The 18,043-nt window shown below is 39.5% G+C and overlaps 1 protein-coding gene across 3 annotated transcripts in view; it reads left to right on the top strand.

Moving 5' to 3' along the window:
* The window catches only part of LYRM4 (LYR motif containing 4), a 153,906-nt gene that overhangs the window by 8,224 nt on the left and 127,639 nt on the right, over positions 1-18,043 (top strand). For 2 of the 3 annotated variants that reach the window (XR_013764926.1, XM_079146406.1), the window contains exon 2: positions 12,480-12,509. The exons of the other annotated variant lie outside the window; for it this stretch is intronic. Coding sequence is in view for 1 of the 2 variants with exons in the window: in XM_079146406.1 (XP_079002532.1) it covers positions 12,480-12,509 (30 nt within the window). In the remaining variant the exon portion in view is untranslated. The remainder of the gene's footprint in view (positions 1-12,479; positions 12,510-18,043) is intronic. 3 annotated transcript variants of the gene reach the window in all.

Below are 18,043 nucleotides of genomic sequence, written 5' to 3'. Positions count from 1 at the left end.
CATCTCTTTACACCAGACCCTCATTTGAGGTGACTGGCCAGGCTCTAGATTTTAACAAAGGAACAGAGTCCACCTCTGGAGCAGATCTGGTTAGGTAGGAGTGTACTGTGCCCATTAGGCACAGTACAACCTCAGTCCGTAAACAGGAATACTAAACCTGTCAAGCAGTGGCTGTCAAAATCTTTTTAAGAAGCATGTATAAGGAGATGTTGCCAGTCTACAAATTTTAGAGCATCTAAGCCATATCAGTGAGATCACAGTTCACCCCAATCGAATGGTTAAAAGAAACATTTCATGGGCGAGCATGATTTTATAGACACTGGTCATACTAGTAGAATTTTAATAGAAATTAAGAAAACACCCTGCATGAAGTACTTTTCATTGGGGGCACACACAAAACATGAGTAAGAGGAAACCAATCATGTTTCCCACAGTCTGGAAGAATATGTTGTCATTTCATATTCACTCAGAATAAACAAGGCACACAGTTCTCACACTGAAGACACAGTGATGGATAGAGGGTGTATCCGACAGCACGTGTTAGGGAAGAAGAGTAACCATTCTCGGAGAGGATAAACTTGGATAAGTCAATCATCATCTGTATTTCAGTTTTTTTATTTGTATAATTAGAATTTTGGACTACACAATCTCTTAAGAACCCTTCCATTTCTAAAATTCCATCTGGAAGTGACTTAGGAGACAATAAGGAAAAAAGTTTGCAAGTGAATAAATGCCAAGTCAATGAAGTATACTGCAGAAAATCCTTCAAGGCTATACTCAGGAGGCAGAAAATTGGAAATGACTTTCAATATAAGCAACTATAAGATAATAAACCTTTGGAGGGCCAGAATTGTAGCCCAGTGGTGCAGCACTTGCCTAGCACTGTGAGGCACTGGGTTCAGTCCTCAGCACCACATAAAAATAAAGGCATTATGTCTGTTTACAAATAAACTAAAAACAATATTTTTTAAAAAGGTACTAAACCTCTAGAAGTAATCGGTCAGATTGTACTTTGAGTGTATGCTTTCAGGCTAAACTTATTATCCAAATATATTATCCAAAGGAATCTGGTGGTTATTTTTCACTATTGCCTGAAATCACGTACTACATAAAATTGAGGTTCTTACTAGTTTTATTTCCTGAGATAATTACCATAAAATTGTTCTTGTAGATGAGGTTATGTCTTGTGAATTTCAAGGATAACCCTTCCCTCCTCTCAAATCTCAGCAGTTGTCACTAATGGTAGATCAATAACAATAAGAATTGATCTTTTCTATGTTCCACTATTTTACATTCTTTATTGACACATTAATTTTTGATAACAGCTCTTTGAGATAGTTACTGTTTTTATAAGGGAGTAAGGCAAAAAGACAGATAACATTTCAGAAGTAACACAACTAATGCCAGATAAGCAATCAAAAGTAGATTGAAACAACCTGAAGATAGTGGTGCCTGAGGTAATGGCAGTAATGAAATATGTTTTTAAATCTCTTGGAAAACCTAGATGTGGGCCACATTTTTTAAAAAGATTTTTAATTCTAGATGGACACAGTGCCTATATTTTATTCATTTATTTTTATGTGATCCTTAGGATTGAACCCATTGCCTCACATGTACTAGGCAAGTGCTCTACCACTGAGCTACACCTCCAGCCCTGTCTACTCGTCCAGTCTCCAGCCCAGCAAGCCTCTCAAATGCATCCTGCCCTCAGTCATAATCATTTCTAATTCTTTCCTTCCCCCACCCCCCAGTATTGGGGATTGAACCCAGGAGCACTTTACCACTGAGCTACATTCCCAGCCCTCTTATTTTTGCTAAGGCTGACATCAAACTCGTGATCCTTCTATCTCAGCCTCCTGAGTCTCTGGGATTCAAGTCATGCACCACTGCATCGGGCTCTTTTTCTCTTTCTTAAATGTGCCATGTTCTCTTGGGCTTCCAAATCTTTGCAAGTACTGTTCTTTCTGATATGTCCTTTGTCACTCTTGTCCAGAGTTCCCCCACTCCCCTTTCCTTCAAGATTGAGCTTAATCAGCACCTTCTCTGGACGAAGTTTTTCTTATTCTCTTTTCACAGCTTCTATCCCTATCTGTCTCCCCACCCCAACAGACCCCATTCCTAGATGTTCACTTAATACAATGCTTCCCAAAAACTTCTGAAATCTACTTTGACCAGTGCTGTACCGGGCCCTGGAGATAGGAAGATGAGAGCTTTGGGCTCACCACGGTCTGCCATGAATGGCTTTACAGACTTCTGTGGGACACAGAGACAGTTTTCGCAGATGAAGTGCTATGATAAAAATATGAGCAGTTGAGTCAGGGAGGCCTCTGAGAAGATGACACTGGATCAAAGGCATGAAGCAGTATTGGATAACAGCGGACAGTAGAATGTTATTAGAGATGAATATGATTAGGTGCAATACTTTAGAGGTACAGTCTCACTCATGTCCCCCGGCTGGCTTTGAAATAAGTCCTCCTTCAGAGTTGCTGGGATTATAGGCACGTGCCACTGTACCAGCTGAGGTTGAAAAGGCCCACATATTTTGAGGACCTATGGCCCACATTAAGGAGCTTGGACTTTATTCTTAGGTAACAGGCAGCCAGTAAAAAAACTTGAAGTTTAAAGTGACATGCCAGGTTTGCAAAGTAGAAGATAATTTTGAGGGATTGGAAATAGACACTAAATGGGAATTATGACAGTGTAGAAATTAAAATCCTACTAAGAATAGGAGTCATGAAAGATAGATTCATGTGATTAAATAATGAGAAAGTAAGTTGGTTAGAACTCTTAATGATTGGATGCCAGGATAAGGGCGAAGAAATCAAAGCAATCTAGAATGCTGTCCAGTTACCCCAAGGCACAGAAGGCAAATAGAGAAGTTGTGCCATTAACTGACTTAGAGGGTACAGAAATAACTGGTGGTATGGAGAGAAGATTTTGAGCTCATTTTTAGGGTGTGCATAAATGGCACCTGAGAATACCCCACAGAAGTAGTTGGAGGAGTGACAACACTGAAGTAGGCAGTTCCACTAATGTGGGACCCTGGCCAATTCCACTTCACTCTCCATTCTACAATTTAATTTGAAAAATGGTAATAATTTTCTGACTCTTCTGCCCCATATGTCACTGATGGATAATGATAATGCAAATTGTACCCGCCCTAATGTGAATAGTATTAACACCAAGCACTTTCTGAAAACAGGCTGCTGTGTGGAAGGTATTAATGCAAAAGATTTTCCCCCTTGGAACAAATCAACTTGTTACTAATATTTCTGGAAAACCCACGGTGGGTTTTCCACCCACCTGGACCTGTAAGTAAATGGAATACAAACACAAGATGGCCTTGCCGTTAAAAGATTGGGTATGATTGGGCTTAAGGACAGCTCAAGAAACGTAAGAGAGAAAACAAGCAAACTAATAGTTGCCAAAGAGCGGAGTTTTGGGAATGTAGTAGGTTTCAAGATACACATTTCCTAATGATGTGTGGCTACTGCCTATTTTAACACTATAATTCTCTAGGCCTTCCATTTCAATTTTAGTATTGCTTATCTTTTCTCCCTTAGACACTTTTAAATACATCCTTCGTTTCCTCTCCCTGAAAAATCTTTGTTCTCAAACTAAACCCTCACATTAACCTGAAATTGCTGATGTGTAGGAAATTCCATCCACCTGTTCCTTGATTCAGTTTTGAACTACCCCAACACATCATCTGGGACAGCCATCAGGTTGTCACGGGAGCATAACATATTTCATTTTGCTTGGTGTAGTATGTTCTTGTGTGTGCATGTGCACGTACATGTTCAGGATCAAGGTTAGGGGACCAGGTATATGATAAGCACACACACTACCACTGAGTTATACCCCCAGTTCACTGGTATATTATTGGAGTATAAAAAAAAGTTTTCACTCTTTTTATGCTTTAAAATAATGCTTTTAATATATGTCAATAATTTGAGGTATTGAAGAAATCACAGAATTCTACTTAAAACAGCCAAATAAAATTTACTCATGTAAAATATTGAACAAATCAGACATCTGTGAAAACTTCTTTTTTATATTGTAGAATATGTAAGATCACAATAAAGGACAGGAAAAATGAAAGCAAAAGACCACTTTGTTAAATTTTCTAAATTCCTCCTAAATTAAGTCTGAACTTATTTATTCTGAATGTATGCTGCTGGGCTCAAATATAGCCTGTGGCACTTCGTTAGAAAGAACCATTGTACCTGACCCCTTCTACAATGCCCCATAGGCAACTAGAGGCATTTCATGTATGCCTAAAAATAGATTCTGAGGTTTTTGAAAGTTTGATTGTTCACTACCATTAAATATGCTTACAATTTCAAAAAAAAAATTATTTTCTCTGATGGTTGCTAAGTTCTGCCAGTTGAATAATGATTTTGAAAAATAAAGAATGTACAGCTAACTTCTAGAAGAAAATGATATTCAGAATGAGAAAATCATATCAACAGCCTAAATTTGGGGGTGAAAAGTAACCTTTTTTACTCTAGATAATAGAAGGAAGTATTAAAAATTATTAGATCTATGTGTCATTGCTGATTTTATTTTTTAACTTCAGTTTACAAGAGATTCCAGATTGCACTTGCTCCATCTCTTTCACCTTGGCCCATAAAGCACTTTTAAAATGTATTAGCATACATACAATAAAATGAAATAATTTGTATATTTAAAAAATAATAAATGAAAATATCAAGGCAAGGAGATAATAAAGAGAAAAAAGTAAGGAGTAAAATTTAAGCCACAAAATGCAATTCTAATAGGATGTTCTTAATCTAAATGTTTAAATTATTCTGTATTGCAGTACTTTTATGCAAAGTATAATGATAATACATTCTGCTTGACAATGGCTGTGATAAGCATAATAGAACATTGGCTGCCTCTTAATGATTTCCATCAATAACCACAGGCACTTGGCTGAGGGTGCAAGGCATCTCAGGTCATTTCTTCTTCCCTGCAGTTGAATCCCACTCCATCAGGTAATAGGTTTTTACATTTGTCTTAGCATTTATTTATTCAATTAACAGGTACCTGAATAATTTAGGGAAAATGTAAGCTTTAGTACCCAAACTAAATAAAACTAGATAAGCTTCTTGACGTAGCAAGCTTTCGCTAAGCTAAACTGAGTCCTGCCTGTTGTCTGGATCATTGATATGGAAACCTGGAATAAGGTTCTCCAGCTGATCTCTGTTCTGAAGTAGACGAAACGGTGCAAGGTTATAACATCATGATGTTATCGCCATGATGTCTTAATCATTATGGCTTCCTAGGCCGTCCTCGTTAGCATTCTCCGTGATAGTATGATAGTTCGTTTAATTCTGATATTTTGAGATTAAGAAAAACAACTCTCAAGAATGATCTTTTATGAAAAATGAAAGCCTCAGTGACTTAATCATAGAATTCCCCCTTGCTTTTCTTTCCCTGTGGTAATTTTTGGATATGGTTTGACTGTGTCCCCCAAAGGTCCACTGTGAAAAGTTGATCCCCAGTGTGGCAGTGTTGGAAAGTTGGATTCTTCAAGAGTTGAAGCCTGATGGGAGGTAATAGGCCATAGGGCACCATTCTGGGAAGGGATTAATACTGGTCTCTTGGAGTTAGTTCTTTGTTGAGAGTGAGTTGTGACATGAGGAAACTACTCCCCACATTGACCCCCTTTTAAATGTGACCGGTTCCCAATCTGTTTCTCTGCCATTTGTGACACAACCAAGGGGGCCCTTGCTACTGGCCAAACAGATGAAGCCTCCAGAATTGTGAGCTAAATAAGCTTATTTATTACCTTTATAAAATTTCCAACCTTAGGTATTTTGCTATAGCAACAGAAAACTGTTAAAGATACTGTAAAATTTTGACTCCTGAACTTAGTGATTTTTTTGAACGAATCATGAGTGAGATTTTTTTCTTTCTTTCTTTTGTCCAATTCTGGCAATCAAACCTAAGGACTTGTACATATTAGACAAGTACCCTACCACTGAGCTACACCACCAACCCACAAGAGGCAATCTCGATTTTAAAAGATCCCTGCATTTAAATTAAGAAACCTTGGTTTGGATTTTAGGTCATCTAATTTTATTTACTCTGTGACTGGTATAAATCATTTAATTTCCTGTCTAGCATGCATAAGGCCCTGGGCTCAATCCCTGATACTGCCAAAAAAAAAAAAAAAGAATTATTATGCATTCAGCAGGTAGCCCTCCCAGTCCACCAGAACCACATCTGCAGATTCAGCCAACTGGGAACAGAAATGTTTGGCAAGAAAATCACTTTGCCACTGATGTGTACTATGTAGTTAAACCTGTAATAGTCACCTCTGTAGTGAATACATACAAACTGCTTTTCTTGTCATTAACTCCTAAACAATACACTATAATGATTATTTGCATAGCATTTACATTGTATTCAATATTATAAGTAGTCCAGAGATAAAGTATGTGGGAGGCTGTGCATAGGTTGTATTTAAATCTCTGACTTTTTATTTAAGGGACTTATGCATTAATGGATATTTACATCTGAGAGGGCAGGAGGGAGTCCTGGCATAGACCCTCCAAAGATCCCAAGGGATGATCATACAAGCAAATTAGTTTCTACATGGTTATCTCTTACAGTGGTAGTACAACTCTCAAACCTTTGAATTTTTTTATAGCTAACAGTCATTTCATTAACTCAGTTAAACTTGTTGAACCATTTTCTGTACCAGTCCAAAGAACTTGAATTTGTTGGGAGAATATAATTAGAGGAAGTAAATAAAGTCATTCCAAACAAAGCATCAGGCATAGAGAACAGTACCTTCTTGATTGAAGACATGTTCTGAGGTGCTTTGTACAGCGATACTATTTTATAAGAGCATCAAGAAATATCTGGATTGATCTCATGTATCCACAACCATATTTCACCTAACCAAGGGATGTGTCCTGAGAAATGTGTTGTTAGGTGAGTTTTGTTGCATAGATACCACAGAGTACACTTACGCAAGCTTAGATGGTATAGGCTAATCACTTGACGAGCTCTCTTGATGCAAAAAGGAGACAGTTGCACAGCATGTTGTCTTACAGTAAACTTTTTTTTTTTCAATGACTAGAAGGAAACCAAAAAAAAAAAAAAAAAAATGACAAGCAGTAGAGTAAATACATAAACCACTAACATAGTCATTTACTGCTTCTGCCAAGTTTTATGTACTGTACATAATTGTATGTACTGTGCCTTCTTATGACTGGCCGCACAGTTGGTTTGCTTACACCAGTATCAGCACAAACACATGAATAATGGATGTTATACTACAACATTATCACAACTGCAGTCACCAGACCCTAGGAATTTGGGGCTTGGTTTTAATGTTATGGTACCACCATCATATGTATGGTCTGTCACTCACCCCAGTATCATGATATAACACACATACTATTTGGATCCGTAGTAATCTGTACCCCTCTGTGTATACTCTCACTTTTCTTTCTCTAGTTATTGTGTCTTTATATACTAATTTTATTAATTGACCTGTTATTGTTCACAAGTACTTGATCAGTAGAAGGCATCTGTTCTCAGGGTAGTTATTTGTTTTGTTTAATAAATGGCTGCTACCCTCGTTGATGTTATTTATGGGTTCTTTTGTTCCTGTGGACACCCCTCAAACCTGCCCCCTCCTTTTCGTTCTCACTCCCTCAGCTCAGCCCTCATGACTTAGGCAGATGCAGCCACATACTATGGTTGATCCCTTCTGCACCCTGCCCTGTTAGCCAGGAATCTCTTCTGCATTGGCAACTGACTCAGCTTTGGGACAGGCAGCAGGCTAAGTGTGGTAGTGGGTGATATTCTGGGAAGAGGAAGTTTAGTAATTTCTCCAATTTAAAAACCTTTCAAGGAGCAGAACACAGAATTGAACCTGAACTAAAACCTTTGACTTCGACTTCAAAACCTACTCTCTCTCCCCTTAAAATGTGCTACTGACTCCATGTGACTTGGAATAAAATTCATTGTTAGCTTCATGTATAACTTTTGTTCTATCCCCTCTTTCTACCTACTTTTCACATCAACCAAAGCAAACTTGTTTTTCCAGTGGTGCCCCACGCTTTTTTATGTAGGCCTTTGTGTGCTCATGTATTGATCCCTGGGTTTGGAATACATGTTCCTCCCTTCTTACAACAATTTTTTGCTCATCCTTCAAAGTTCAGCTAATAGGTCAATTCTGGGCAAGCTACCTGCAGTCTCCCAAGCCCACATTGCTCCTTTATTTAAAATTTTTAAAAAGAAGACAAAAAAGAGAAAAACTAGAGTTGCTTCTCACTGCTCTTGGTATCAAGTTCCAAATACTTATCTATATTAGTCCTACATTTCCCTAACCGTAGGTCATGTGACCTTCCCATTTGGGGGAACTCTTTGACACTCTGGACTTCCTTGGTCCCATTCCCAGGCTTTCCCTCTGTCCTGGTCTTCTTTCCCTGCCCCCTCCTCACAGGGCCCTGGATGCTCTCAGCCCTGAGTACTTCTCCAATGACACATCAATTGTAGTTTGACATTTATCTCATGAATGTCTGAGTAATGTCGCCCCCACTTCCCTCCACAAGGTCAAGGTCTGTTTGGTTTTTATTCACCAACATCAATGCCAGATGGCCGAGAGTAGGGGGATGAGTATGTGGCAATCTTACAAATGGAATTTTCTATCTTCCAGACACCTTGTGTGGAGTCCTCCCATATCACTTCTCACTCACACCATCACACCACCACTTTTTCACTAAAATGTCATCTTTTTGGGTAGACGGACCATGTCTGAGTCTGCTCTGTTTCTGCGGTGGTAGCACACTGTAAACTCATTAAGAAATATTGGGGGAACGAACCTCTCGTATGTGGGTAATGACTTACTAACAATTGGAGTGAAGTACCTTTGATGAACTGCCTGGAATGGCCGTGTTTTCAGCCCAGAGCATCATTTTGTTCTTCCTTCTTTGCTTATCTGAATACAGAAGGATTTCGCAATATTTTAAGATAGGATTTGTTTTCTCAAACCAGATTTATATGTGTCTTTTTCTTTCCTGTACATTTACGTATCATAGTAAAGCTCTTTTGGAAATGAAGTCAGCATGATTTGTTACTGAATCAGTGTAACATGCAGGCTAACAAAGAGCTAAAACATGATTATGCAGTAATGGGATAGTTTTTCAGGCCACCCTCGTTGACCTCGGCGCTTTAGCAGCAGGATCCAGGAGAATGGCCCTCTTGGCCTGGCCCACCACAGGCTTCATCCAGTTCTCTCAGAGCTGCAGCCTCAGCTGCTGTGCTCAGTGCAGCGAAGTTCCGTCTGGGCCCATTCTGGTACTTTGCGTTCCTCAGCCCACGGGCACTGCAGATAGCTTCTTTGGGCCTCATATTTGAATGTCCACATGTGCATTCTGCAGATTTTGATATGACCGTCCACATTACCCCTATTGCTGTAGCCCTCTCAGTGCCTCATATACCATGAATATAGAGATTAGACCCAACCTTTCATCCCAAGCTAGGGCAGGGCTGCCTCTTACCCCAAAGGGAAGGTCTCAGTTTGGGACTGTTTCTTCGTGTATTGCCAGATGGGGGGGTATTCCCAGATGGAGGGGTCTCTTCTTTCTGACACTCCTGTTCTCATATCTTTAGTTCTTCATCCCCTTAGACCTTCAGATTTGGCCCATATCCTAAAGGAGGAAGAGGGATGAATGAGAAGCTCAATTATAAAGGTGTCATACCAGTAGTGTTGTTCTTGAAGAAGTAAACCAAATTCAAGAAGCAAGATGTGTTAGAAATAATTTCCTGGGGCTGGGGGATGTAGCTCAGTGGTATTACATGCTAGACCCTGGTTTCAATTCCCAGCACCAAAATTAAAAAAAAAAAATCCTCTCCCTTTTAAAAAGTAAAAACACAAGGAAAAAAGATACCCCAAATATTGAGACATCTTAGATTATGACAAAAATCTGGTTTGGGAGGAAGAAATGTCCTTGTCCTTGAAAATGTCTGTTACTGTAGTGATTGTGGACATGTTTTATTAAGATGCCACCATCTGTTTCACTGACAATTTTCAAAGGTCAGTAGAACCAGTATGTAAGATAATGTATGGGAAAACACGCATTATCTCTTTTTTGTAATTAATTAAAAATAACTAAAATGTAAAAACTGCTTCTTGTTTTATGATCTCTACTACTATCATACAGTCATGGCAATAGTATTATTTCTGTTACTATGAACTTTAATCCATAGTCTCTTGAAAAGCTTCATATATTTCAAGAATGTAATTATTAGCACAGGGACGTGTTTTCCTGCATCCTTCTAACCCTAGGGAAAAGAGAGAGTCCAGTGTTTACTTTTGCAGTGTCCTCTACATTTTCTTCAAGAATGGAGGGAAGAGTTATTGCCATGCGTCCAACCTGTTTTCATTTTGAACTTCCTTTATATTTTTATTTGTAAGCAAAGAGAAAAATGTGTTTAGAATACTGGAATCTGAAAGAAAAAGAGAATCTGTTTGATTTATTTTCTGTTCTCAGACTCTGACATGTGTAAGACAGTGGGAGTGGCAGGATTCAGAAGCAGCCTGCCATGCACCAGGTCATGAGTATCTCAAGACATAACTGTCTGTATTGGTGACTGAGTGGTGAGAATAAAAGGATGTGTGGGGCGGTGAAATTAAAAAGAAAAAGGAAAAGGGGAAAAAAAACAAACTTGACCTGGGTCAAGTGTGGGTAAAGCAGGCAGGCAGGCTGAGCAGAATTTGATCTTGAAGTTGTTGGTCCTTGCTCTATTTTGAGTTCTTCAGGGACTAAAATCCTGCCATTCATGTTTTTGTTTTGTTTTTTTTGTTTTTTTTGTTTTTTTTTTTTTTAATCTTCCACTGACTTTGCCTATGGTAAAATGCCTAAGCCCACAAATTATAGGTGAAAGAATTTGTGTGTGAAATTTTGTACTGTCAGGCACAAATTAAGGTAATGGTAATATGAATGGGGCATTTGGGAGTTTTCTTATTTAGGTTTAAATATTATTTTATGGCCACACTAAAGAAGATAAAGGCCCCTGTCAGAGTCCTCAGTTTTCCTAAGGTACACTGATGCCGTGTGTAAAGGCATGTCAGTTGTCTGTCACCAGCACTGTGTCTTCCAATGATCTCCAGTACCTATTTTCTAATTCTTGTGAGGAATAATATACCTGCAAGCCATATTCAGTCAATTAATTATTTACTGAGTTTCCACTGATCTAGACTCTCGAGATACAGCAGGGAATGCAATTTACTAAATTCCTGCTTTCATGGAGCTTGCATTTTAGTGAAATTATGTTCTAACAGGACTCCAGTACTTAGATTAACAAATTCCTTGGTGGCAGTTATCTCATAAATACCTCTGCTGTACAGAATTCTATACATTAACGAAACTACATTACAGTTTGAGTCCAATGATCAAAAGCACTGAAAGAGTTGGTTTCATTCAAATTCTGAAGTGTATTGTAGTAAATGTGCTTGCAGTGGTGCTGCTTTCCACCTTAGGGGCCTCTTCCATACTCTCAGAAATCCCCTAGTGTCTGCTGGAGGGCGAGGAGGAAAGGGTAGCTCCAGATCCAATTAACATTGTTTGAGCACATGCTGTATAATCAAGCACACTCTTATGGACTTTAATACACATTGGCTTCTTTAAGAATCATTTAAAAGCAGGTATTAGTGCATTTTATAAGTATTATTATAATAATAATAGTTCTTTTTTAGCATTTCTGGTGCTTACCATTTCACATACTAAGCCCTTCCTTGAATTATCTCATTTAATGGGCACTTGTACTTTCCCCCATTTCACAAATGAATAAGCTGCAACTCAAAATGGAAGTAGCAGACCCCCAAAATCTCGTAGCTGGTGTGGAACCAGCTTTACACCTGAGTCCTCTGACACCCGTGTACTCCACCTTATTCAGGCAAAGAGCCTACTTCTGCATCTTTGAATGTGCTTCTTTATATAAGAGATAGACTGGCAGATTCTGGTATCCTGCAAATGGTCACATGAAGACTATTTGTGAAAACCCCTACTTTTGAGTCACTGCTAGCATCACAGTGAATCTTTTCCTGTATCCCTGGGAGATTGGTTCCAAGACCTGTCTTGGATGTCAGAAATCCCTGGATACTTATATCCCTTATATAAAATGGCACAGTGTTTGCATAAAACCTACACACATCCTCTAGGATACCTCAGACCATCTCTATATTACTTGTAATACCTAATACCCTAACTGCTATGTAAATAGTTGTTGCACTGTATTGTTTTGGGAATAACAAGAAAATAGTCTGCACATGTTCAGTACAGATATTTTTTATATCCTATATAAAAAATATATAGTTGATTCAATCTACAGATGATGAATCTGCAGATATGGATCACATGCTGTACTTTCTACTCCTTGATTTAAAAGTTCAGGTCAGAATTAGGATTCTTTTTCATTGTATGTCCTAAATAATTCTTTTCTTTCCTTGTCAGCTCTTCTTTTCCCTGGCCTTGTTCACAAAGGTAAAACCCATACTGAATACAGTGCTACCACTGAGGTCCCACAGTTCTGTGGGGGAGAGGCAGGCCCCTGAGAGCTGTGCCAGAGACGGCTTGTCTCAGAACTCTTCTCCCCAGGTTGGCATAGCCCTTCCTTGTAGTCACCTTTTTAAGACAGAGGGTAAAACAGATAATTAAAAGCTGTCATTTCACAGTTGATATTTTAATAGATACTGCTCCCAGCTGCTAGTCCGTTTTAGAATTCCTAAGTAAATGTTTGGTGTTGTGTATGTATCCCTAAGGCAGTATTATCACAAAGGGTACAGTTTTATAAATTGAAAATAAATTAACTTGGGTACATGCCACATACCAAAATGCCAGCAAAAGAGTGGGAGCATTTCGTTATTTTTCAGTGAAAAATCATGTTTCTACCAGGTGATAGTAATAGAAGACCCAGAAAATGAAGCAAAGAGAAAGATAGGAGGCAAGATTTTACCTGGGATAGGGAGAGAGCGTGCACACGTGTGTGTGTGTGTGTATGCGTGTGCATACCTGTGATCAAGACTAGCAAACTCAAGACTGGGAGAGGGTGAAGTGCCCTCAGAGGGAGCATTCTTCGGCAGTACAGTACAGGGAGCTCTGGCAGAGTTGGATTGTGTACAGAATGGTGGTCTGCCCAGGGCCTACTGTGTTGTGACTGTCATCGATGCTGTGTACCTTATAGAAGGAAACTGCTGGGCCACAGGCCCCGCAGTGTGAGCATCGTCCCTGCTTAGGTGATGGGCTTCCCTCCAGGACTTCTGTCTGCTCACACACTTGTTCTGCCCCATATCTGGGTTCTGATCCTTAAGGGGATACTGAGGATGTTGCAACAGGGCTTATACCCAAAGACCCTCATAGAATAGAACCCTCTAGAAAAAAGACCAGTGTAGGCTATTCTGTTTGGAGAGCTGATGGCACCACCACACTCACAATGGGAATAGTCCACACACTCCAAGCTGTCAGCACTGACTTTCACCCATTGCAAGTCTCCCTTAACACGTTCCTCCTATTACTTTTTATTTTTGACCTATTTAGTCTGTCTTGAACTTTTGGACCAGTCTTCCTTACCTGGTGCACAGGACACCCCATCTCCTGGTCTTCCTCCATGCTGACTCTCCTCCTCCCTTGCCCATCTTCCTTGGGTATTGGAGGCCAGTTACATTCCATCCTGACCTTCCCCCTGCCCTCCTCAGATGTTCTCGCTAATCAGGGCTTAGCTCCTGTGTGCTCTCATGAATCCCTTCTCTTCAAGGACCTCTTGGGCATATCCTGGGTGTGCTACCAACACCTCAAATTGAGCAAATCAAAGCTCCACCTCCACACCCCAGCCAAACCCATTCCAGCCCTCCCTTTCTGTCCAGAAAACTTTGAGTTGCCGAAATAGAAATTACCTCACTTTCTCCTGTGGTCAGTGTTTCTTTATTGTCGCTGGCTCTTTGCGGTTCCAAAATCCGTGAATATTTGTCACCGCTTGCAGCAACAACTTGCACGGGTCTTATGGGTGGTGGAGTGGAAACCGAGGCACTTCTATCTTTCTCTTCAGTGCACTGCTTTCTTGCTTGTTTATTTATAGAGGATAGAGGAAATGAGGTTTACTTGCTTTGAGAGGAGAGAGAGACTTTGCTTAAGAGAGACCTTGAGAGAAGGACAGACTTTGCTTAGAGGAAGAGAGTTGCTTTGCCTTAAAGTCCTGCATCCTGTGAACTAAGGGTAGGTCTACCTAAGGTGCCCTAGTGATGCGTCTCAGTTCTCTGTTCCACGATCTGCCTTCCACCGCTGCCTGCTAGCTGCTGTGCCGTTTTTCCCTACTAGCTGCCTTCGCGCGTTTCCTAGCTGCTTTCCTGTTTGAGTCTTCTTCTACTACTTTTCTACTAATGGCTGCTGTAGCGTGTTTTCCCCTCTGGCTGCTGCCGCACCGCGTGTCTTCTGCTACTGCTTTTCTGCTAATGGCTGCTGTGTCTCTGTCTCGCTCCCGCCTACGCTTATATCACCTCCAGGAGGCGGAGAGCAGGGCCACGCCTCTTACGCAAAGATTAGGCGAGGCGCTCAGAGCAGGCAATTAGTGCTCGAGAACACGTGCATACATTGTGTGCGTGGACGATTAAATCACCTGAGTGTGCTTATGTCAATTAACCTCCTCGCTGCAGATGTGATCAGGCGCCATCCCGGCGCCGCCAACATGGCACAGCCCCCAACACTTTATGTCCCACATATTCCTCATGCAGGACCTTCTTTGTGTGGATTCAGTGCTTGCCTTTGTGGGTCCTCCACTTCCTACTAGTCTCTGTCCCCGGTTCTTTGTTGTACCTTCTTATCTGCCACCAGAATATCTTTTTACATCCCAACCATGATTCTACCACTCTCTACATTCATAAGGAGTTAACAGAAGCACACTTTTCCTTTAGAAGCTAAAATTTGCCAAGAATATTAATGTAGGTACAATTCAAATGAATAAATGTTGAAGGTAAATAACTTAGGACTATAAATAACTATAGCCAAGGCATTATTGTGTTTGTCTACAGGAAATATGTTTAATTTGCTTGTAAACTTCAGGTATTCTAATGGAGTAGGTTTCTTCTGCTGGGATTATTAATGGTTGACCCTGGGTCAAAATTCGAATTTCTTTCCTATATTGAAGAAACTATAGCAAAACAAATAGAATCATAAAGTCAGCATTCTGTTGTTCTTCAAAGATCTGTATTTACTTCTCTGTTCTCACTGAATTACTTAAATTACTTGTTTAAGGAAAAAAGGACAAGTCAACGTGACTGAATAAAATATGGGTTATTTACAAGGCCCTTAAATTTTTCCTTATTTAAATGCCTATGAATTTGTTAGTTGACTTAACTTATGTATCTTGTATATATGAGTTTGGATAATAGATGATGTCCCTTTAAATGCAAATACTCTAAGAACAATATCTTTTTTTAACATAAATATAAAATTACCTTGCAAAACACATCTTGAATGACATTGACTTAACACTATCATATTGCTGTATTGTGAAAGTAAATTTCCTTTGATTGGTTTAGGAGCCTTGGTGGTGTTCTAAATTTTCAACTAATAAATAAGAAATTTGGGAGTTAGAAGATACAGCTCAGTAGTACAGCATTTGCCTAGCACACCTGAGGTCCTAGCAGCAGCAGCAGCAACAACAACAAAAAAAAGAAAGAAATTTTGGAACCCTCTTTTCTCACATAAGCTGAAATAAAGCTGCATTTAATTCTATTCTCAATTTGTTTTCTTTTTGACCGATAAATCAGGATTGTATGTTGGTGTTTTAAGCAGGAAAATAAGAATAGGAAAACCAAAATAAGGCCTAGACTGAGGTTTGTGAACACACTGGATGCTTAGAAGGCCCCAGGATCACAGCCTCAGGAGGAGTCCAGAGCTCCCCAGCAGCTTGTGCAGGACCATGATTGATCACCCGAGTGAGAGGCGGTGGTGATGTGGAAGCACCCAGCACTTAGAAGGATCCTGCGCTCAGGAAGAGAAATACTCCACTGTATTTCGTTTTCCTCAAGTGGTCATAGTTGGGTTGACATACAGCCCTGTCAAATAGTGTCAGAAAGATGAAGTCTAGCATTTCAGATGCTGGTAACATTTTTTTTTTCTTAAGCCTGAGTGTGTGTGTAAGTAATCTCAGAACTAGCAAGAGCATTTATTTTCACATTTTTCCAGTGACAGTCAAAGTACAGTAAATATATTTTCTGATGAAACCACTTTATAATTAAGTAAAGCTTGGATACAGAGCTAAAAGAACAGACTTTGAATTGAAGACTAACACATTCAGATTATTTTTCTGTTCAAAGATTTTGAAAGTAATTTACATGTTATTACTGCCTTAATATTACAGGAATAAAATTGGGACAATTTGGGTTCATGAACTAACATAACAAATGTTAAAATATAGTGACCTAAATTGGAGATATATCTAAAATTTTCCAGAATTAACAATTTCCAGGATTAACAATTAGGTGAAAAGATGGCTGGTTTTTAGTTTATTGATATGTATAAATATAACTGAAATTTTATTCCTATTGGAAAAGAAATCTTGCATTCACCATCAAGTCACAGGGGGTTTTGTTTTGTTTTGGTTTTAGTTTTGTTGTTGTTGTTTTTGGTACTGGGTATTGAACCCGGTGGCACTTAGCCACTGAGCCACATCCCTAGCCCATATTTTTTTATTTTTTATTTTGAGACAGGGCCTTGATAAGTTGCTGAGGCTGGCTTTGAACTTACAGTTCTCCTGCCTCAGCCTCCCAAGCCGCTGGGATTATAGCCATGTGCCACCACACCCAGCAGGTCACAGGTTTTTGTAGGAGTTTTTATTTAATTAGATAAAATCTTAATTCAGCAGAAGTTTTAAAGCACCTACTGTGTCACAGCATACTTTGTCATGTGCGGGTAGTAATGATGAATAGAGACTGGATTCCGTTTATGAGAAGTACAAAACCAAGTGGAGAAGACACACCTTTAGTAGATCCCAGAGACCAAGGCAGCACAATGGGGTGAGTGGGGTGAACAGCATGAGCCCAGACCTGGGGTGGGGCCTGGGAGTGGGTCTGGGCTGACCCAGGTTGGGGCCCATAAGTTAGACATTCTTGTGGAAACCGAATTTTGCTTGCAGGTTAACAATACAAAAGCTACAGCTTAACTGGTATTTCCTTCTCCGTCATGTGACAGTTCTACAAAAAATTCTGTCCCACATAACAGTTTTACAAAAAATTCTGTCCCACGTTCAGATCCACATGTTACAAAAAAAAGTGGGGGGAAAGTGTTTCTCTTTTCCATAACAGTTCCTCTCCTTTCTCCAAAACTTCCCCTTTTTTACTTTTAAAGCATTCTTCCATTCCTTTAGAAATTGAGCTTTTGAATTCTAAATTTTTTATTGGCCTCACTTTGCAGAATGGCCTCTCCTCTCCATTGAAATTCTCTTGATCTTTCAAAAATGTCAGCCTCTCTGGAAAGACCCAAAGTCCCATGCTGAGTTCCTTCCTCCTTGCTGTCTGTTCTCAAGAGACCCACCCATGTATATACTTAATCCAAGTGATTTATAATATGTTCCCAGTACCAGGGCCTTGTCCAGTGTTCGTTTGACCTTTTAATACCTTTCAACATCTGGCGTCTCAGTGGATGAGTGTGTGAGTAGACAGGTGAGTGGGTCAGTAGCATGCCTTTAGGTAATGAACTTACTAGAGAGATAATCTCCCAAAAGTTCATTGTTTTCTCTACTTCTTAGGGATACTAGTTACACAGAGAATATTTTAAAATACATTTCCACTAAAATGAATTCTTCATATAGAAAACAGGCTACCTTTAGTCAGGCAGCAGTTTTTACTCCATTCTTTTATTGCAACGTCATTATAAAAAAAATGCATGGTATAGACTACTTGAAGTCTATAATAACTTGATATTAGAGTCATTTTGGATCATCCTTCTTAAGAAAAGTGAAGTGCTTGGTTCCAGTGGAGGAGTGAAGGAACAAGCTAGGGGGAGAGTTTAGAACAGCAGTA

This window comes from Sciurus vulgaris (assembly GCF_902686455.1).
Source record: "Sciurus vulgaris genome assembly, chromosome: 7".
Classification (NCBI taxonomy): Eukaryota; Metazoa; Chordata; class Mammalia; order Rodentia; family Sciuridae; genus Sciurus; species Sciurus vulgaris.
Note: the sequence above shows the minus strand (reverse complement) of the source record. Positions and strands in the feature narration are given on the sequence as shown.